The following is a 23,475-nucleotide window of genomic DNA, read 5'->3' on the forward strand; positions in this document are numbered from 1 at the left end:
AAACATGAGATTTTCAGTTAAGGTGTTCATATGCATTAAATATTAAAGGTTCTAAATTTGTTCCCAGAAGAGGACACCTGGCTTCTCTCAGAACCATTTAAGCTTAATATGTGTGAAACTAGGTCTGCCTCTATTAACATCTGTCATTTGCTACAGAGGAAAATACTTAAGCTTCATTTACAAAGTCACGAAGAGTCAACATGATTTGCACAACTAAGAGAAATGAGAGAAAGGGAGGAGAGCTGTCATTTGAAATGTCACCTGCTAAATTTTTAAAACCATCCTCAATGTTAATTTCAGACTCAACAGCACTTTTGCCTAATCGTTACACTTTCAACTTCAATACTTTTTCCTTAGTCAATTTATCAACTCATCTTCCTTTCTTTCTTTATTCCAGGAGCTCTCAAAGTCCCACCTCTCTCATGAAGCTTCCTAAGTGAAATCACATCTAACACTGAGTTTTCTACATGCCAGATGCTATTCTAAGTCCCTTTTAAGTATTAATTCATAATCCTTATGAAATTCTTATGAACAAAGTGTTATGATTGCCATTTTAGAAATGAAGAGCTGAAGTATAGAGAGATTCTATAATTTGTCAAAGATTACAAAGCCTTGGAATTTGAAGCCAGGAAACAGATCAGGAGCCATGCTCTAAACCACTTTGCAACACTGCTCCTCAATAAAAGAGCATTTATGAATTTTCTATTCCCATCTCCTTTTTTAATAGAGATTCACCAGCCCTTATCATTAAAAAGTATGGGCGATTTAGACTTCTATCTATATTTAAGGTTATTCTTTAACTCACCTACTTATTCAATTGTTTATATGTCCTAAATGTTTAACAGAATCAGTACCATGCTGGATTGCAAACTTTCAAAAGGCTATGACTTGTATTACTTATTCAAAGCATTTCATTAGTAATCAATTTTTATAATACTAACTTGAAAGAGTATTTTCACTAATACCTAAAGAAACACAAAATAATGACAGGCGATAACCAATAAATATTGGAATAGTGGGAAGTTACACAAAGAAAGCAGGAGTATTCACAGTATAAACATGGACCCACAAAACCCTGATGACCCACAAAATCCCATGTCATTGCTTACATAAATTTACTTCTCTTGCTAACCATATACATCTTGTTTCAGGTAAGACAATGATCTAAACTCAACAAATAACAAACATCTATTTTTATTTTTAAAGTTATTTGGCAGTGATTTCACAAGCTACAAAATTATTTTTTAAATTATATTTCAAATTGAATTTTTGTACACAGGGACTTTAACCTACCTAGTACTTCTGTCCTCACAAGAATATGCACACAACTCAATACGTTCAATTTTCTCTGGAACTGAAGAACTCATGATTATTGGCACTGAAACAAAACGCTGATAGTGTTCCAACATTCTTGTTATTTTTTCTTTGCTTACCCCATGAATATTACGCCTAAAAATTCCAGGGCAGAAAAAGGTAGAAGAAATATTGGTAATTAAAGTTTTAAAAAAATGGAACACATAACACCAAGAAAAACAATGATATATTTTTCATTTTTTTTAACGTATACAAAATAATGCTCTATTTCTAATATGTAAAAATATCTAAGCTGGTTTGTCATGACACAATATATACAGACTCTAATTTTCATCTTATTCAAGATGTCTTAAATAACCATTTTTTAAATCATTCCATATAATCTTTTCCAAACATCTTTTGTCAACTTGGAAAAAAACAACAGATCCTAATAACTTTAAAAGAAGCTATTCTCAAGCTCTGCAAAAAAAACTTCATAAGAGTATGACCATTACTTCAAGACTTTAATCATTAACTAGTAAGTAAAAAAAATTCTACTAGTCTTCCACTTAGGCCACTATGGCAGACTAGATGTCCAAAGGGCCCTCCTGTTACAATAAAACTGAATCCCAAGTCAATTTAAGCAAATGTATATTTGAATACATTTTAAGTTCAAGCAAAGAAAAAAAATTCCTTGTATCTGAAGTCTCTGGATATCCAAATATGAAATTTGTTGTATTTGTGCTTTCACTCATGGTAGCTTATTTCTTTATTTTTATGAACTCATATTCCGTTGAACCTAATATTAAAGGATCCTTAGGCCTTAAACTGGGAGTGCTTTCCTTCATACAACGTCTGGATTTGCATCTGCCAGGAGGCCAGATGGTATGCTTTAGTCTCTCAAGGATCTTAATCTTCATGAAAACATCTCAGTTGCAACACTCCTATCTTGGGTTGGATCCAAGGCTCAGTGTCTGGATCCCAGGGCTAAAATTAGTATTTGCCATGCTGGCAAATCTGGCTTTCATATTTACCTACCTCAATCTTGTCTGGTTTCAGATCACAGAGAAGCAGAGATAGAAAATATGAAAGAGAAGTTAAGAGACATAGACATAGAGAACAGAACAAAAAGGCAGTATACATCTAATCCAAGTCCCAGAAAGAGAGTACATGGGACAGAAGCAATTTAAAGAAAAATGGCTGAGAATTTTCCAGAACTGATCAAAGACACAAATCCCCTGATCTCTGAAGCCCAACAAATCCCAAACAAGATAAATAAGGAATCCACTAGAAACACGGTGCTGAAGCTGTCATTCACCAAAGGTAAAGAGATGATGTTGAAAGTAACCAGAAAAGAAAGAAAGAAAGAAAGAAAGAAAGAAAGAAAGAAAGAAAGAAAGAAAGAAAAAACCTAGTTACTGACAAAGAAACCAAGTATTAGAATCACAGCTGACTTAACAGTAATGGAAGGCAAAAGAGAATTAAACGTTATCTTCAATAACAGAAACTGTCAATCTAGAATCTATACACCCAGTGAAAGTATCTTACAAGAATGAAGGCAATAAAAGAATTTTCAGATTAAAAAAAAAAAATGAGTTTGACATGAAACAGAACTATACTGTAAAGAAATTCCTAAAAGATGAATGTCAGACAGAAGGGAATTCCCAGGTGAAAGATCTATGATGCAAGAAAAATTAAGGACAAAGCAATAACCGTATGAGTGAAAACACACATTGTCTGTACACTGTACAATCATAGCACGTAAGTTGGAAGGCAGGTAAGTATCAGAGTTAAAATGTTTGAAAATATTTTTATTTTTGAGAAGGCTAAGAAAATGGTTTAACCTTAAATTTAAAGTTTGCATGATAAAAGTTTTAATGTAACCATTAAAAGGATAAAAATAGTGTATATAATTTCCAAATTAATAGAGAAAGAAAAAATAAATAAGAAATTTGCATTCAGTGAAAAAAAATCCAAAATAAGGCATAATAGGAGGGAAAGAAGTCAAATATATAATTTTCTGCGATAGGAGAAAAACAATCACAGGAAAGGTGAGATAAAGAGAAAGTGCAGAGTGAGACAGTAAGAAGCAAGACCAATTATATGAATAACCAAAATAACTATAAAAGAACTAAGGTTAGCAACAAAAAGCCAAAGATGGACAGAGGTTTTCTGAAAACCTAATCATACTAGTTATAAGAGATATGCCTAAATGTAAAGACACTGAAAAGTTCAAAAGTAAAAGTATGGAAAAAGAAATAACACTCAAATCCTAAAAGGAAGCTGGTGTAGTTCTATTAATATTAGACAAATTAAACTTTATAACTAAAATTAACATGAAGGATAAAAGAAAATCACTTGACAAGGATAAATGGTTCAATTAGACAGATATAAAAATTTTAAGCTTCTAAGCACTTTAAAAAATATCCTCAGAATAAAGTGAAAATAGGCAGAATTATATAAGAAGAAATGAACATACTCAACATAACAGAGAGAGAGTTCAGCACACCCTCTCATGCAGATTTCCTTATTCCTCCCTTAAACATTAATCCATCAAGCAAATTTTTTTAAAAAGATGTGAGCAACAGAATAGGCATGATTTAATAATATATTAACATACTATAACATACTATATATAACAAAGCATATATTTTTATCAAGCAAACAGGAAACATTTATAAAACACTGACAATATACTAGGTCACAAAATGTATCTTTTATACTATCAGAGAATTAGTAATCACACAAATCGTACAATCTTACCTACTACAGTTAAACTGAAAATGAATTTTTTAAAAAACATGAATTTAAAAATAACCTTTTCAGAAATTTTAAAACATAGTTCTAAATAACCCAAGGGTTAAAAAGTAAAATTAATCAAAATGCAAATAAGGGAGTAAATGATAAAAAGAAAGTATTCTATATTAAAATTCTAGGAGCATTAAACATAGTACCTAGGGAAATTCATAGCATCAAATGCTCATATAAAATAACCTAAACTTTCAAATGAAATCTTATAAAAATAACAGAATAAACAAAATAGATTTTTTTAAAAAGCAAACGAAGTAGAATAAAAGAGAAGCAGAAGTGAATTGAACATAAAACAAACTTATAATAGAAAGATTAAGCAAGCAAAGTGATGTTTATTTGAAAAGGCTAATAAAAAATCTGATCTCTGGTGAGAATAATCAAGAAAAAAAGAAGACACACATAAATGCATTCAGATTAAAAAGAGGAACGTAAGTATGGATGCAGCAGAAATGTAAAGGTAAGAGAATACTATAATTATTTTAATAAAGTCTAAATAAATTTGAAAACTTTGGTGTAATGACAAATTCGAACTGAACCTTCTTACAAAGAAATCACCAGATCCAGACAGTTTCATAAGTAAATTCTATCAAACTTTCAAACTCACATAAACTCAGAAAAGAGAAACAGAAGAAACACCTTCTAATTAATTTTATCAACCCAAAACCATGATATCAAAACCAGGCAAAGAAAGGGGCAAGGAAGAAAAAATTACTGGTCACTCATTTATACAGATGCAAAAATCCTTAACAAAATATTAAAAAAACAAATCTAGTAATGTATCAAAAGCATATAAAAAGGAATGGAAGTACTGATACATGTTACAATAGGGATAAAACCTTGAAACATTATGCTAAGTGAAAGATGTCAGACACAAAAGGCCACATATTGTATGATTCCATTTCTGGGCAATGTCCAGAACAGGCAAATCCACAGAGACAGAAAAGCAAATTAACATTTGCCAAAGGAAAGGGAGAATTGGGAGTGACTAATAGCAGGTACAGGGTTTCTTTGTGAGGTGATGGAAATGTTCACTAATCACAGAGTGGTGATGGTTGCACAACATTATGAATACAGTAAAATTAGGTTACCCTTTAGTTAGCATTAAAATTAGTTAAAATTACCAAGAAGAAAATACCCTGACCAAATTCCAGTTATGCCTATCTCTAAGGGAATACAGAGCACAAAGCAAAACACATGATGTGTCCATGTCGTAGGGTAACATTTTTATTCAAGTCAAACAATCACATAAAAAAGCATAAGTTTTGGGAGACAGGCAAGGAGAGGGGAGGGTAGTGCAATACTTGGATAGTTGGACATCTGCTACCTTTTCCACCTATACCTCCCTCACTTCCTTTCAGTATTCTAAGTCACCAGGCAGCTACAATGATTTACTCCTCCCATAGCACAAGGTTCAGATATGCCAATCCCCAGGGTCTATTCTAATTTCAAATATTGACATTATATTATTAATAAGCAATAAAGTACTGACTATATAAGACAATTGTAATTCTTCTATTAACTCAGTATTAGGAATAAGATACAAACTCTTCAAAAACTGAAAAAGAAAGTCTATAGGAAATACAAAATTTGTTACAAAAGCTGCAATCCAATCTATTTTGTTTCATTGATTATTTATAGAGAGAAAAAATCTAGATGGACTTTCTATCACTGCCATAAAATTAAAAATGTGTTAGATGGTCTCTACATTTTACCTTGCAAGTTCCTTTGGTTTGAACTTCCACCATGTGTCCGGTTCCCGGAAAAGAACTTTATATTTATGTTTTTGAGACTATGTACAAAAAAGACAAATGTATTTAAAAATAATTACTTCCATGAAATTAAAGGAATTGTTTCCAAATTCATAGCATGTTAACTGAAAGAACCTAAAGATTATCTAATTGTGATGGGTTTGTTAAATCGGCAAAATGCACAATCTCATTGACCCGGCAATTAACTTCCAGAAATTTATGCTACTAATAAATTATTATATGACTGCAAATACACACACACACACACACACACACACACACACCCCTAAGATATCCAGTTCATTATTATTTGTAATAGCAAAAGGAGACAACACAGTGACTAATATGCAACTGGCTAAATAAATGAGGGTACAACCAAACAATGAAAATACATACAGAAATTTTGAAAGTTCTATATGTGTTAAAAAGAAAAGGCCCCAATATAAACTGTTAAGAAAGATACATAATTTTCACTTGGGTAAAAAAGAATTAATCACACATTTTTACACAATATAGAAAACTTCTGGAAAGATTCTAAAAAATACTATTAAAAGCATCTACCTCAAAGGAGTAGGACTTTTTGGCACTCTTTTTTATAATTTGAATATTTATCATACATGCATTACTTTTATAATTTTGAAGCTATTTCAAATAATAGCTCATTCAATTTTTCAAAACTCTAATAGGACCATTATCTAAAAGCTATGCCCTACACTTCTGCACTAGATCCAATCTCCTCTCTCCACCTCAAGAATAACCAAGTTCAGCAATTCTCCCCTCTGAGTTATCATCAATTTTTCCCTCCATCTTGAATCAATCTTATCACATTCAATTATTTCTCCCATCTTACTCTTAATCCCCTTTCCTCTGCCAGCTCCCCATTTTCCTGCTTCCCTTTGCAGGAAAATGCCTTCAAAAGAATTACTACACTATATCTCCAATTCCTCTCATCACTTCTCTTAAACCCACTCCAATTGGCTACTCCACTGAAACTGCCCATCAAGACCACAAATTACCTCCACATTGAAAAATGCTACAGTTAATTCTCAGTCCTCTCCTACTTGACTCTCAGCAGCATTTATCACAGCTCACCACTTCCTTCTCCCGACACTTTGTTCCTGCATACTTGCTTTTCCTCCAGCTCCACTAAAATGTGTCCTCAGTCTTTTTTGCTAGTCCTTCTTTTCCACCCACAACTCTTCCCACAGTGGAATGCTTAGTCCTTGACTTAGTCCTTGGTCCTCTATTCTTAATCTATACTCACTTCTTTAGTAATATCATCCCATTCCTTGGCTTTGAATATCACCCATATGTTAATGACTCTAATACCTATTTTTAGCTCAGAATTCACTCCTGACCTCTGGACTCGTAGATCCAACTACCTATTCACCAAACTTAACATATTCAAACCTAAACTTTTGAAATCCATTACTCCAAAACTATTCTATCTAAACCCTTCGCCATCATTCTCGGCTCATGGCAACCTCCGACTACACAGGCCAAAAACCAACCCTAATGTCACACTGAACTCCTCTCTTTCACATCCATATCAATCCAACAAGAAATTCAGTTGGTTTTACTTTCAAAAATATATCCAGAATCTAATCACTACTCATCATCACTTTCACTGCCACCATGTTGGTCTAAGCTATATGATCTCTCACATTAATTACAACTACAGCCCTCTAACTAGTCTCTCTGCTTCCATGCTTGCCACTCCAGCCCCAACCCCAAGTCTATTCTCAGCACTAGGCTACAGCAATCCTGTTAAGTGTCATGGATCACGTCACTACTCTGCTTAAAACCTGGTTATGGACTGAATGTTTGTGTCCCTACAAACCTCACTCACCCCATGTGACTCTATTTGGAGATAGGGCCTTTATGGAAGTAATCAAGATTAAATGAGGATATCAGGGTAAGGCTCTGATCTGATAGGATTAGTATGCATACAAGAAGATACACCAAAGAACTCACTATATACAATAAGAGAACATGCAAGAAGGCAGCCATGTGCAAGCCCAGAAAACAACTCTCACCCAGAGAACTATGCCATATCTTGATCTGGGATTTCTAGCCTCCAGAACTGTGAAAAAAAACAAACTACTTTTGTTGTTTCAGACACCCAATCGTGGTATCTTACTATGACAGCCTGAGCAGATTAATACATCTTCCATGTCACTCACGGTAAAATCTAAAATTCTTACAGTGATCTATGAGCCCTTATATAATCTGCCCTACCATCTCCACAACCACCATTACATCTCTGACCTCATCTCCCACTACTGATCCCCTCCCCCTCAGTTTTATGACAAGATGCCAAAAGTACTCACTGCTATTTTCTGCCATTCTGACAGAAAAGTCCCAAAATCAACCAAGACACCACAGTAGGAAGTGACATAATACCCTGTAATGACTCTATTCACTTCTATCTCCTCACCTCAATACCAAATTTCATACACTTTATTCAGGGCCTGGCAACAGCCCTGGTCTCTAATGACCTAAAGGAGTGTCATATAGCTCTCAGGATCAAATTAATTTTATTTTATTTTATTTTATTTTATTTTATTTATTTTTTTTTTTTAACGTTTATTTATTTTTGGGACAGAGAGAGACAGAGCATGAACAGGGGAGGGGCAGAGAGAGAGGGAGACACAGAATCGGAAACAGGCTCCAGGCTCTGAGCCATCAGCCCAGAGCCTGACGCGGGGCTCGAACTCACGGACCGCGAGATCGTGACCTGGCTGAAGTCGGACGCTTAACCGACTGCGCCACCCAGGCGCCCCTCAAATTAATTTTAAATGCATACACAGAGAGAGAAAAAAAGAGACTGAATTTAAAGACTTCTCCAACTCCCATATCAATAGGTAAATCTTAATAATGTTACATTAATTGGGATGATTCTGATTTACCTTAAGCTATATGATAACTCACAAGGGAAACTACATATGTATATGTATATACATATATACACATAACTACATATATACGTGTATATATACGTTATATATATATATTTAACTACACATATGTACATATAACCACATATATATATATATATATATATATACACACATATATACGTAGAACAAAGTAATCAGTTTTGCCAGATGCCACTAAGCATACCTGAATGCTCGCTACTTACTCAACTCACTACTTAACTACTTTTGTAAATGACAGTCAAGATAGTATTAGACTGTTATCTCCAATCTACTCCACTCCCCCACAGCTCTCATTATCTTGTTACCAAAAGAAGCAAAAAGGGATCCTCCTTCTCTACAGTAATTCCTATAACTACTTCTTTTTGAAGAAAAAATGAATTTGGCATTCTATGATAAGCAGCAGTCATTTATACTTTTTAAAATTTTTTTTAATGTTTATTTGTTTTTGAGAGAGAGAAAGAATGCAAGCAGGGGAACGGCAGAGAGAGAAGGAGACACAGAATCCAAAGCAGGCTCCAAGCTCTGAGCTGTCAGCACAGAGCCTGACTCAGGGCTCAAACTGACAAACTGCAAGATCATGACCTGAGCAGAAGTTGGAAGTTAAACCAACTGAGCTACCCCAGCGCCCCTTGTCATTCATACTTCTAAGTAGAGTTGGGAATAGCCAAGGAATCAATAATGGAAAAATAGCTTTATAGTTTCAATTATTATATAAGAAAAAAGAGAAAGAAAAATATTATGGAAGTCTGAAGGCTAAATGAAAACCAGTAACTCAGTAATGCAGGGCCTTCTTTATTTTCTACATAGGAAAATGAAGTGTTAAAGAACTTTCTAAGATGATAGCAGGAAGCTAAGGAAAACATAGAGAAGTAAGGGTAAGGGGGAAAGCATTTCCCATGATAAATACGTTAGACTAGAAATTAGGAATTCCTGAGGCCAGAAAGCAAACTGAATTTCAACTTCCAATGGACTAAAATTGAGTCTTTGTTCCCTCTACTGCCCCTGCACAGAAGTAAAATCTCATTTGCTCTCAAATGACATTAATTTTCTTCAGAAAATGAAGAGTCACACCTTCAAAATAGTACAAGTGCACTAAACACAGCAAAGGAGGCAGAGGCTGGACGTGCTGAGAACACAAAAGAAGCAGCACAACATTCATTAACTGAAGAAACATAAGTGAGCTTTAAAGTGCCAGACATGTGCTAATATTGAGGGAGTAAAATAAAGAATACCCCATAATCACAAAAGCTTCATTCATTCATCATTTTAAGCCAACAAATACATATTTACTATATGCCAAACCCAGTGCTATATCCTAGAGAGTCAACGATGAATAAAACAGACCTACCTGCAAGAATATATAGATGGCTTAGAGCCAAATTTGGCCCATTAGCCAGTATTTGTACAGCCTAGGAGCTAAGGATAGTTTTGTTTTGTTTTTTTTACATTTATTTATTTTTGAGAGACAGAGTGTGAGCAGGGGAGGGGCAGAGAGAGAGAGGGAGACACAGAATCAGAAGCAGGCTCCAGGTTCCAAGCTGTCAGCACAGAGCCCGACGCGGGGCTCAAACCCATGAACCGTGAGATCATGACTGAGCCGAAGTCGGATGCTTAACCGACTGAGCCACCCAGGTGCCCCAATTTTTATATCTTTAAAGGATCATTTGAAAAGAAAAGAAAAAAAAAAAAGAATATACGACAGAGACTGTATGTGGCTCACAAAACCTGAAATATTTACCATCTGGCGCTTCATAGAAAAAAGTTAGCCAACCCAATGACCTACTGATAAAAGCAGTGTGCTTAAGGCTATCACAAAACTAAGCCAGGATGCCAGGAAAGCAGAAAGAGTACTCTATTCAGCTTTTTAGTAAGTTAATGAATGCTAACTTCCTGAAAAAGGTGACATCAAAGCTTGGAAAAAAAAAGAATATGGCAAATTTGGAGAACTGAAAATAGTTGAATTTATAAAATTCTGAATTTATCTGAAGAGCAAACTTTCAAAAGAAATTAAGGACTAACAAAGGACCACCAACTTTGATTCTGCCAAGTAATAGCAATAAGGAAAAAAGATTTCGTGTGTATACACACGTGCGCACGCGCACACACACACACACACACACACACACCTAAATTATAATTATGCATATGCACACAAACATAAAATTATAATTTAATACCACTACCTTTTCATAAAAGATATCAAAAACAAAAACTATCTCAGAGTTTAAAAACTGAATCTCAGAATTTGAAAACTGAATAAATTCAGTTTTACGCAAAAATGATTCCTATTTTTCTCATTTTGCTTAAGTACACAGAAAGCTCAGTTATAGACAGTCCAAGGGCTGTTTGCTTGAGATTCACTTGTGTAATTAACATCCCCCAATAATTGCAAACTTACTACTACTGACTTATGATAATTTATGATACAAACCAAAGAAACATATGGCTTCATTTCCCATGCCTGTAGGTTTGTATTGTCTATTATTATAGGAGACACCTTCTTCTCAAATGCTTCTTTTGCTGAAAAACACAAACAGAAAATGAAAAATCACTTTTTATAACAGTGTTAAGTATTCTCTTGAAATTCTGAAATCTGACCTTGTTTTCATAATTTGAAAATCATGGATATGTGCTAATTTTACTCACAACTCAACTTCTAAATATCACTTTTGAGTATATAAAAATTAAAGTACAGATAAGTGTTGGATAATAAACAATAAATACTAAAGTTATAATCAGAATATTTTTAAAAAAACTGATCTAAGTTTTATGTGTGTTACATGTATAAACAGCATATATGGGGAAAAAGCTATCCTTAATATCATCCTAAAAGCAACATTGTATCTTGGATAAGATTCTAGAAGGGATAAGAACTTTAGTAGAAAAACTAGTATCAAAATAAAGCCTAGAGTTTAGTTAACGATAATGTACCACTGTTGGGGCACCTGGGTGGCTCAGTTGGGTAAACAACGGACTCTTGATATCAGCTCAGGTTGATCTCAAGGTTTATGAGATCGAGCCCCATGTCAGGCTCTGCACTGCACTGATAGTGCAGAGCCTGCTTGGCATTCTCTCTCTCCCTCTCTCTCTGTCCCTCCCCTGTTTGTGTGCTTTCTCTCTCTCTCAAAATAAAGACATAAACATTTAAAAATAATAACAATAATAATAATAATGTACCATTGTTAATCTCTTAGTCTTGACAAAGGTACCATGGTTATATAAAATGTTAACAGAAGAGGGAAATGGGGGGAGGAGTATACAGAAACTCTATACTGCCTTTGCAACCTTTCCATAAATCAAAAATTATTCCAAACATGAGTTTTAAAACAAACAAGCATAATATATAAACAAAAAAACACACACAAAGATGTAATGATTTGAAATAAAGAAAACATTATTAAACACTGTATAAGAGATTTTCTTATAAAACTACCTTTTTCCCCCAGGAATTAGACCTATTCAGGAAATTAATGATGAAGCACAATAAGTACGCCTTACAAGGAAATTAGCTGAAAGTTTTTTTTTTTTTAATGTTTATTTATTTTTGAGAGAGAGAGAGCGTGCACACGTGCGTGCGTGCGTGCAAGCATGAGCAGGGGAGGGGCAGTGAGAAAGGGAGACACAGAATCTGAAGCAGGCTCCAGGTCCGGAGGGCTTGTCAGCGCACAGCCCAATACAGGCTGAATGCAGGGTTCAAACTCAAAAACCAGGAGAGCATGACCTGAGCTGAAGTCAGAAGCTTAACTGACTGAACCACCCAGGTGCCCCTATTTGGAAGTTTTAAGTTTCATGTACTCTCTTACAACTCAGTAATAAAAAGGCAAATAATCCAATTTAAAAATAACAAAAGACTAAGGAGCTAGAAAAAGAAGACAAACAAAACCTAAACCCAGCAAAAGGAAAGAAATAATAAAGATTAGAACAGAAATAAATGATATAGAAACTAAAAAGACAATGGAAGAAATCAATGAAACCAGAAGCTGATTCTTAGAAAAGATCAACAGAACTGACAAACCTCTAGCCAGACTTATTAAAAAAAAGAGGACCCAAATAAACAAAATCACTAATGAAAGAGGAGATAAAACAACCAACACCACAGAAATACAAATAATGGTAACAGAATATTATGAAAACCTATATGCCAACAAACTGCACAACTTAGAGAAAATGAATAAATTCCTAGAAACGTATAACTACCAAAACTAAAGCAGGAAGAAATAGAAATTTTGAACACACCAACTACCACGAATGAAATTGAATCACTAATCAAAAAACTCCCAAAAAACAAAAGTCCAGGACCAGATGGCTTCACAAGCAAATTCTACCAAACGTTAAAGAAGAGTTAATACCTCTTCTTCTCAAACTATTCCAAAAAAATAGCTGAAGGAAAACTTCCAAATTCATTCTATGAGGCCAGCATTACCCTGATATAAAAAAAGATAAACAGCACAAAAAGACAGAGAGAGACAGAGAGAGAACACTACAGGCCATGAATATAAACGTAAAAATACAGATGTAAGAATCCTCAACAAAATATTAGCAAGCCAAATCCAACAATACATTTAAAAAATCATGCACCACGATCAAACAGAATCTATTCCTGGGTTGCCAGGGTGGTTCAATATTTGCAAAACAATCATGACATATCACATCAATAAGAGAAAGGATAAAAATCATAGGATCATTTCAACAGATGCAGAAAAAGCATTTGACAAAGTATGACATCCATTCCTGATAAAAATTCTCTACAAAGTAGGTCTAGAGGGAACATACCTCATCATAATAAAGGCCGTATTTGAAAAACCCACAGCCAATATCATACTCAATGCTAAAAAATTGAGAGCTTTTGCCCTAAGATCAGTAACAAGACAAGGAGGTCAACTCTCATGACTTTTATTCAACATAGTGCTGGAAGTCCTAGACACAGTAATTAGTCAACATAAAGAAATAAAAGGCATCCACATTGATAAGGAAGAAGTAAAACTCTCACTATCTGCAGATGACATGAGATACTATATGTAGAAAATCCTGAAGACTTCACCAAAAAACTACTAGAACTGATCAATTAATTCAGTAAAATTGTAAGAAACAAAATCAGTGTACAGAAAGCGGATGCATTCCTATACACTGATAATGAAGCAGCAGAAAGTAAAATTAAGAAAACAGTCCTATTTACAATTGCACCAAAAACAATAAAATATCTAGGAATAAACTTAACCAAAGAGTTGTGAAAGACCTGTACTTTGAAAACTATAAAACTGATGAAAGAATTGAAGACAACACAAACAAATGGGAAGATATTCCATGCTCGTGGGTTGGAAGGAAAACATTGTTAAAATGTCCATACTACCCAAAGCAATCTACACATTTAATGCAATCCCTACCAAAATACTAACAGTATTTTTCACAGAACTAGAACAAAAAAGAAAAAAAATACTAAAATTTGTATGGAACCACAAAAGACCTCGAACAGCCAAAGCAATCTTGAAAAATAAAACCGGAGGTATCACAATTCTAGATTTTAAGTTCTTTTACAAAGCAGTAGTAATTAAAATCACATGGTTCTAGCATAAAAAGAAACACATAGATCAAATGAACAGAATAGAAAACCCAGAAATAAACCTATAATTATATGGTCAATTAATATTCAACAAAGGAGGAATGAATATGTCATGGGAAAAAAACAGTCTCTTCAACAAATGGTGTTGGAAAAACTGGACAGCTTCATGCAAAAGAATGAAACTGGGCCACTTTCTTTCACCATCCCCAAAAACAAACTCAAAATGGATTAAAGACCTAATTGTGAGACCTGAAACCATAAAAATCCTGAAGCAGAACATAGGCAATAATTTCTCTTTCATCCACTATGGCAACATTTTTCTAGTTATGTCTCCTGAAGCAAAATAAAAGCAAAAATAAACTACTGGGATTGCATCAAAATAAAAGGTGTCTGAACAGCAAAGGAAACAATCAACAAAACTAAAAGGCAACCTATTGAATGGGAAAAGATATTTGCAAATGATTTATCTGATAAAGGGCTAGTATCCAAAATATATAAAGAATTTATACAATTCAACACCCAAAACACAAATAATACAATTAAAAAATGGGCAAGAGATATGAATAGACATTTCTCCAAAAAAAGACATACAGATGGGCAATGGACACATGAAATGATGTTCAACATCACTCATCATCAGGGAAATGCAAATCAAAACTACAATGAGGTATCACCTCACACCTGTCAGAATGACTAAAATCAAAAACACAAGAAACAACAAGTGTTGGCAAGGATGTGGAGAAAAAGGAACCCTCCTGCGTGGTTGGTGGGAATGCAAACTAGTACAGCCACTATGGAAAACAGTATGGAGGTTACTCAAAAAAACTAAAAACATAACTACCTTACAATCTGGTAATCACACTACTTACCCAAAAAATACAAAAACATTAATTCAAAGGGATACATGCACTCCTATGTTTACTGCAGCATTATTTATGATAGCCAAACTATGGAATATGGAAGCAGCCCAAGGGTCCATTGATAGATGAATGGATAAAGGTGACACACATACACATACATACACACACGCACGCACGCACACACATATGAAAAATGTTATATATTATATATACATATATCATATACACACACACATAGCAGAATATTATTCAGCCATAAAAAATAATGAAATCTTGCCATTTTGCAACAACATGGATAGAGCTAGGGAGTATAATGCTAAGTGAAATAATTCAGAGAAAGATAAACACCATGTGATCTCACTTATATATGGAATTTATAAAACAAAACAAACAAGGGAAAAAAATAAAAGGGAGAGAGATAAACCAAGGAACAGACTCTTCACTATACAGAACAAAGTTACCAGAGGGGAGGTGGGTGGGAAGATGGGTGAAATAGATGATGGGGATTAAAGAGTACACTTATGATGAAAAAAATAATTTTTTTTAATTTTTTTAATGTTTATTTATTTTTGAGAGAGACAGAGTGCAAGTTGGGGAGGGGCAGAGAGAGACACACACAGAATCAGAAGCAGGCTCCAGGCTCTGAACTGTCAGCACAGAGCCTGACAGGGGACTTGAACTCCTAAACCACAAGATCATGACCTGAGCCCAAGTCAGACACTTAACCGACTGAGCCACCCAGGTGCGCCAATAAGAAAATAATTTTTTAAAAAAGAACACAAGATACTTAGGAAAAAATGCATTTTTTTCAAGGAAATTTTTTCCCATTTAATTTTTAAGGGAAAAATTGTACCTGAATATAATTAATGTATTGAAAATCTTTTAATTACACCTTCAGGGGAAAAAAAAATTAAACAGACAACTTTCCAAAGAAGATAAACTAATGGGCAAAAGGACACACCGAAGAATGCTCAACAGCCTCAACCACCAGGAAAATGCAATCAAAACCACAATGAGCTGGGGCGCCTGGGTGGCTTAGTCGGTTGGGTGTCCGACTTTGGCTCAGGTCATGATCTCGCAGTCCGTGAGTTCGAGCCCTGCGTCAGGCTCTGTGCTGACAACTCAGATTCTGGAGCCTGTTTCAGATTCTGCGTCTCCCTCTCTCTGATCCTCCCCCATTCATGCTCTGTCTCTCTCTGTCTCAAAAATAAATAAATGTAAAAAAAATAAAAAATAAATAAATAAAAAACCACAATGAGCTACCACTTCACATCCACCAGGATAGTTATAATCAAAAAGACAGACAATAACAACTATTGGTGGCACTATGGAGAAGTTGGGACCCTCATAAACTCCTAGCAGGATTGTAAAATGGTGCAGTTGCCTTGGAAAACCAGTTGGCAATTCCTAAATAGGTTAGACATAGACATACATGTTCATAGCAATATTATGCATAATAGGCAAAAGTGGAAACAATTCACTTATGAATAAATAAATAAATGAATGAATAAATAAAATGAATAAATAAAATGTGGCATATCAATAAACTGGAGTATTATTCAGCCATATAAAGGAATGAATTACTGACGCATGCTACAACATGAACCTTGAAAATGTTATGCTGAGTGAAAAGAAGGCTTTCTTTCACAAAAGACCACATATTATAGGATTCTGTTTATTTATTTATTAGAATTTGATATCTTTAATCTCTTATTTTTTTGTATTTTTTTAATATAATTTATTGTCAAATTGGCTTATATGATTCCATTAAATGAAATGCCCAGAATAGGCAAACCTAGAGACAGAAAGTAAATTAGTGGTTGCCTAGGGCTGGGAGAGACTGGGGAGAAATGAGGAGTGACTATTAATGGGTGTAGGATATTTTGGGGGTGATAAAAATGTTCTAAAAGTGTAGTGATGGTTGTAGAACTCTGAATATGCTTAAAACCATGTGATTACTATCCCAATAAAGCTGTTTAACATAGAGTTCTGCCTACTGAGGCTCGGTGGGTCAGTCAGTCAAGCGTCCGACTTCAACTCAGATCATGATCTCGCAGTTCATGACTTCTGTGCTGACAGCTCAGAGCTGGGAGACTGCTTCAGATTCTGTGTCTCCCTCTCTCTGCCCCTTGCCTGCTCTCTCTCTCAAAAGTAAATAAACATTAAGAAAATTTTTTAATAAATAAGAGAGTTCTGCCTATTAATTTAATATTATTTTTGCTAGGACTATTACAGTAGTAAGGGCATGTTCAACTGCTGCTCAGCCCTTCTTTCTCATTTAACCTTAACAACAATCATGAAGGTTAAGTATTATTAAGCCCTTTTACAGCTGAGGACAATAGGCCTTGGAGAGTGTAGATAACTTGTAAAACATCACATAGCTAGCAACTGCCATATCCAAGACTATTCACCACATCATATTGTTTTCTTTATTTTTTGTTGTGTTAGTATTTTCACATTCCTGAGTTCTCACTTTAATATTCAGTTCAAGAAAAAAACACAGAAAAATTTAATGTCTTCAGATGGCAAATTCAAGAATCACTTATACAGTGCATTTATCATAAAATAAAGGTGAAAATATTGTCGATGTGTATTACAAATTCTTCATATGAAATTCAAACTGTTCATAACATAAAATATAACATTTCATGATAAAACTGTCTTCAGTGAACAGACAGTTGCACTAATAAAAATAGTAAGGTTTTATCTCTGACCTCTCTACAAATTCAGTTTGAGGAGAGCCACTTTTACTCTCACACTGCCTCCCTTAACAAGTAAATCAATCTAGGAAAAAGTAGCAGTTAACAACACCAATCCCATTTCAGGAAACAGGAACCAGAGCATAGGAGACAACTGGAACCATCTTGAGCTCTTCTGAGACCCATATAGAAAATCTGGAACACTTGTGACAAGATTCCCATTCATTAAATAAAACTTAAACATGTCATGCAACGTTCTAAGCATTTTACAAAAATTAACTCCTTTAATCCTCATAACAACTCTGTGAGATACAATGACCTCCTTCACTTCTTACTATGTAACATAACAATTATTATAATTTTACATATTATATATAGTTGAATAATTCACTTTATTTTTTAAGTTTAATTAAAAACTTTAATTAAAGGGAATCATAACTTCCTAAAAATTATATATCTGTCAAAATACAAATACTTTATATTGCTCTTAATATTACCCAGAATCTAAAATTTTTTTTTTTTTTCCAACGTTTATTTATTTTTGGGACAGAGAGAGACAGAGCATGAACGGGGGAGGGGCAGAGAGAGAGGGAGACACAGAATCGGAAACAGGCTCCAGGCTCTGAGCCATCAGCCCAGAGCCCGACGCGGGGCTCGAACTCACGGACCGCGAGATCGTGACCTGGCTGAAGTCGGACGCTTAACCGACTGCGCCACCCAGGCGCCCCAATATTACCCAGAATCTAATGTCTATTCTTACCACGATTCTGGTTCCATTCATGTGCTTCTCCTAAGTACTTTACATCAAACTGGTACTGTCCATTTATGTAAAAATAATCATCAGTACTAAGAATGATTCCACTAGGATTATCCTCTTGCAAAGTCCTGTGAATGATAAATGGAATTGTTTTCATTAATTTTTCTTCTAAATTCTCTCTCCTAGTTTTCACAAGGTCATAATCCAAATAAAGAACTCAAGTATGGTTATTTAAAAGTGAGAATATAATAATATTCAAACAAATCACATTGGAAATGCTCTAAGCAGAAGATTGACTCCCAAGAAAACTGACCTAAAACAAACCTATTTTGTTCCTTGAATTCAAAACCAATTATGGCTTTTTAACTCTATAATCAAAGTTGAACTTATTTTTCTCCTACTCAAATTAGTTCTCTTCCACATAAAGCTATTTCTACTGATTTCAAAAGCTCACAATCTTGAAATCATCTTTAAATTTTTCTTCTATTCTGTCTCCCAAAATGACATGCTAAAATAAAATAAAAAACTCCTGGAGAAAAGAGTGCTGCTATCAGCCACAAAGTAAGAAAAAATTAGTGAAAAGAAAAGATTTCAGTGGTTACTAAACATATCTATTAAGCAAAAGCATTTCACATATTCATATTCTCTATCTGTTATAAATGCTCAGGTTCATGCATCATACTTTTTTAAAAACTCAATTAAACCTCATACCTTGCCAAAAAAGATTTTCCTGATCCTGGAAGCCCTCTGAGAAGAACAAGAACTAGTCCAACATAAGATGATGTCTTCTTTCTTACAACCTGAGAAACTGGGGTTTCTTGTACTTGATAAGCACTTGCTCCCTCTTTATTTCTCCATACCTTTGTCGGGGAAGTGTGAGAAATAACCGGAGGGGGAAAAGTGTAGTTGACAGGTCTCCAGTGTGTAGCGGTGGTTACGACAGGAGCTACAAAGCCATGATTTCCTTGAAAGAGGTCAAAAGCAGGAATCATTGGATTCCACATTGGTGGAGGTGGAGGAGGAGGCAGCAGTAGGGGGAGAGGGGTAAGTACTGGGCAGTAATTCACATCTTTCCCCTTTGACGGCAGTTCAGTATGTTTGTGCGGTTTGAAATTGAACTCTTCGGAAGGTACGAACATATCAGGGACAGAAGCAGATTTCTGATCCCCACCTGTACCTAGTAAATCAAGCCCCAGATTTTGCACAGTAAGGCTTAAAGCCTGAGGTTCACTGTCATCCAAATCTACAGGGGCTTGAGAGAACGGAGTCTCAACATACTCAGTTTCTAAAAGCTCTTTAGGTCTTTGACCACGATTGCTACCACCCACCATACTGTCACTTGCTACATTTAAAGAACCACTGAGAAGAGAATCTTCCAATGCCAATGTGTCATCCTTTATACAACTTTTGGACTCATCTGAAACAGAATGTGAAGTTACGGTGTTTGAATTTAATGCAGAGGCAGAATTCTCTACATTTTCACTGTTCAAATCCACATTTTCTGTAGAAAGAATGGGAGTCATGCTACTTGCATCTGAATTTACAAATGCACTCGGGTCACTAAAACTGTTAACATTTTGCAAAGGCAAAAATGAGTATACTTGGTCATCAGAAGAGTTCAATTTCTCAAAAGCATTCTGTATTAAGGAATCCAAGTCTTCGGTTAGCTGCATGTCCAAAAATGAATCCATTTTTGAATCTTCAGTCTCTTCTTCAGGAGGATACTTTTCCATTATTTCACGTCCCACAGCACTTACTTGGCTCTCAGAAGCAATGAAGCTTTTTGAAGATGATTCTTCTACCTTGGCATCAGAGGCAGATAATTCTAATAGACAATCCATTGCATTTTCAACTGTACAACAAGGACAACAATATAAATGTGTATTGAAAATAGTAAAATACAATTTGATTAAAATCCATGTAAAATTATACTTTTTGCACTGAATGGAATATAGAAATTTATAAATATTCAAGTAATTTTTTATTTAATATTTTACTAGTATACCAGTCTGTATTAGTGAAAAGTTTGAATGATGGAGTCATACAATGTTGTTACTTTCAGACAAGCTGTAATAAACTAGGCTAATAAATTACCATCAAGTAGAAGGTCTCTGATAAATGTGAATTAACAAAATATTTATAAACTGTATCTAAAGATATCTATAATCATATACATTACAGTTATTTATAAAGACCCTAAAACCAGTTAATTTATTCAATACTGAGCAACTGCATGTCCTTTTAGGTACAAAGTATTTTCAGTACTCTCCTGTAAATCTAATTTGTTTATATGGTTAATGCTATAAATTTCACTTAATACAAAAAATAAGTATCAGCATATACTATATATCGGATATACATTGTACAAAGATAAATAAGACATAGTTTTTACTACACTTAAGAGATTTTTGCAATCTAATGGAGGCAATTAAAGATAATCAAATTAGAAGACAATTATATTATAATATAGATTAAATAATGCACATTTTTAGTAATACACAAATGCCATAACAGCCTTTTAAGAGCGTAAGGAAAGATTTCACGTAGGTAATATGTGAAGTGGGACTTGAAGATTAAAAAGAAACTTGTCAGACACAGGAAGGAAAGGCAAAGCTGGTCTTGAAAACACAAAGTATGTTTAAGGTATTAAGAGAAGTTAGTTGGAGTATGGGTACACAGTACTATGGTGGATAAAAGGAGACAAAACTGGAAAAGATCAAGTGAAATTGGGAAGAGTCTTGTATGTCAAGGTAAGAAATATCAATTTTATTTTCTAAAGAAACTATGTCACCACATTTGAACTAGGAGCTTTATATATATCACCGATATGAACCCTCAAATAATACTATGAAGGTTAGTATATCTAGCAAATAGACGAAGAAAATAAAGTTCAAAAAGTATATTAACTTGGCCCAAATCACACAGATACTAAGTGACAGAGCCAGGCCTGGTATGTCTGACTCCAATGCTGAGCTCTTTCCCTTATAACACAAATACAGAGCCATTAGAATTGTTAAGCATTTGAAATTTGTGGAGTTTTGCTTATTTTTGTGCTTTGTCTTAAGGAAATATGAAAATGAAGCACAGCACAGTAGGTAACAGCTCCGGTCTGGAGTCAGAAAACCAACATTTAAATTCCTACTTGTTAGCTATGACCCTCGAACAAGTTACTTAACTTGCGTAAGCCTTGATTTTCTCATTTGCAATATGGGGATAATAAAAGTACCTACCTCATAGGGTTGTTGTGAGGATTAAATGAGATAATCCGTGAAAAAGTGCTGTGCATAAGGACTGGCACCTAGTAAGCACCCAATTAATGTTCCCTTAAGAAGAAAAACAAAGAGGGATTGGAGGGGCAAGCCCGGCAGAGAGACCAGTTAGGAGATTATAGCAATAGTACAAAGGTTAGAAGCCCTAAACATGAAAAAAAAAAAAAAAAAAAAGAAAAGGAAAAAAAAAGGAAAAGGAAGAAAGCAAACACAAAAGGTATTTCTATGAAGAAAATGTACATGATAGAAAACCACAAGATCAACCCAAAAAATTAATGTGTATATAATAAAAACACAGTATTATGTAAAAGTAAGTAAAAGATCAGGATATTTATATCACGCAAGAGATACACAGGGTGTTGGAAAAATTAAAACAATGGTATAAAATAATAAAAACACATAAAAATTCACACAAGAATATAATAATAAGCCATATGCAAAAATGTTCAATAATCCTGTTTATTTAAAGAAAAAACAAATTAAGACAAAGCAAAATTTTATTCCTATTAAAATCGTGAAGTCATACTACACAGTGCTGAAACAGCTGTGGTGAAACCACGGTACTTATACAGTCCTGGAGGGATGGCAACTGGGCACACCTCTTGTAGGCAAATTCAGCAGCACGTTTCCAAGAGCTGAAAACTGTTCTTACCTTGTGACATGAGGAAATAAAACGTTGGGACTAAGAAAAAAAGCCAAAAGAAGGGAAAGGCGATTTGTACCAAGATGTCCTGTGCTGTATTAATTATTCATGAAAAACTTAGTTACAATTAAATAAACTAGAGCACAACATTTCAGTGGAATATTTGAAGCTATTAAAAATAAGTATAAAGATCATAGCAACACTGAAAAAATGCTTGTTACGCTTAAAAAGCAAAATACACAATTTCATCAATGTTATCATTTCAAAATGCTCAAAATATCAATTTTTATGAACAAGATGTAGAGAAGATCCTTGAAAAGAGAAACATTTTTTGTTAGGATGTAAGGGCAATACATTTTTCTTGTAATTCCTCATTGCTTATGTTAGTGTATGTGAAACAAATAAATTTTAAACACATCAACATTAAGAAATAAATGTTGAAGTCACACATAAAACTCTATACACTGTCATTTCTGAGCATTATGCAGACTGCTGAAAACTGTTTTTCTGCATACATAACAGAATACTTAAGCTCACATCACAGACTGCATAAAGAATAAAAGTGAAGTTTATCATGCATTACCAAAACTTCCCCAATCCAGAATAATTTTATCTTATACTAATCATAGCCAATAGCAATACTGAGCATCAACATTTGAAGTACTAAAGTATTAAAGCAATATTTAATTTACTCATTCAGTCAACTTTGATAGTTTCTTGTCTGTCAACATACTTCTAAACAATTTATTACAAGTTATTAATAATACTATACTGAAGACTTGACCAAACAAACAAACAAACCTCGGTTCTCACCGGAAGTCCTATGAGGTACATACTTTTATTTTTCTCATTAACAAATAAGAAAACAGAGCCAGAGAGGTAGTGGCAGAGCTGGA

The 23,475-nt window shown here is 34.3% G+C and overlaps 1 protein-coding gene across 7 annotated transcripts in view; it reads right to left on the minus strand.

The window, feature by feature from the left end:
- The window catches only part of N4BP2 (NEDD4 binding protein 2), an 85,822-nt gene that overhangs the window by 36,111 nt on the left and 26,236 nt on the right, over positions 1 to 23,475 (minus strand). For all 7 annotated transcript variants that reach the window (XM_032593001.1, XM_030313987.1, XM_030313990.2 and 4 more), the window contains 5 exons: positions 19,379 to 20,519; positions 18,671 to 18,795; positions 11,223 to 11,311; positions 5,817 to 5,893; positions 1,294 to 1,449 (listed from right to left, as the gene is read on the minus strand). In XM_032593001.1, the coding sequence (XP_032448892.1) occupies positions 1,294 to 1,449; positions 5,817 to 5,893; positions 11,223 to 11,311; positions 18,671 to 18,795; positions 19,379 to 20,519 (1,588 nt within the window). The remainder of the gene's footprint in view (positions 1 to 1,293; positions 1,450 to 5,816; positions 5,894 to 11,222; positions 11,312 to 18,670; positions 18,796 to 19,378; positions 20,520 to 23,475) is intronic.

Source organism: Lynx canadensis, chromosome B1 (assembly GCF_007474595.2).
Source record: "Lynx canadensis isolate LIC74 chromosome B1, mLynCan4.pri.v2, whole genome shotgun sequence".
NCBI lineage: Eukaryota > Metazoa > Chordata > Mammalia > Carnivora > Felidae > Lynx > Lynx canadensis.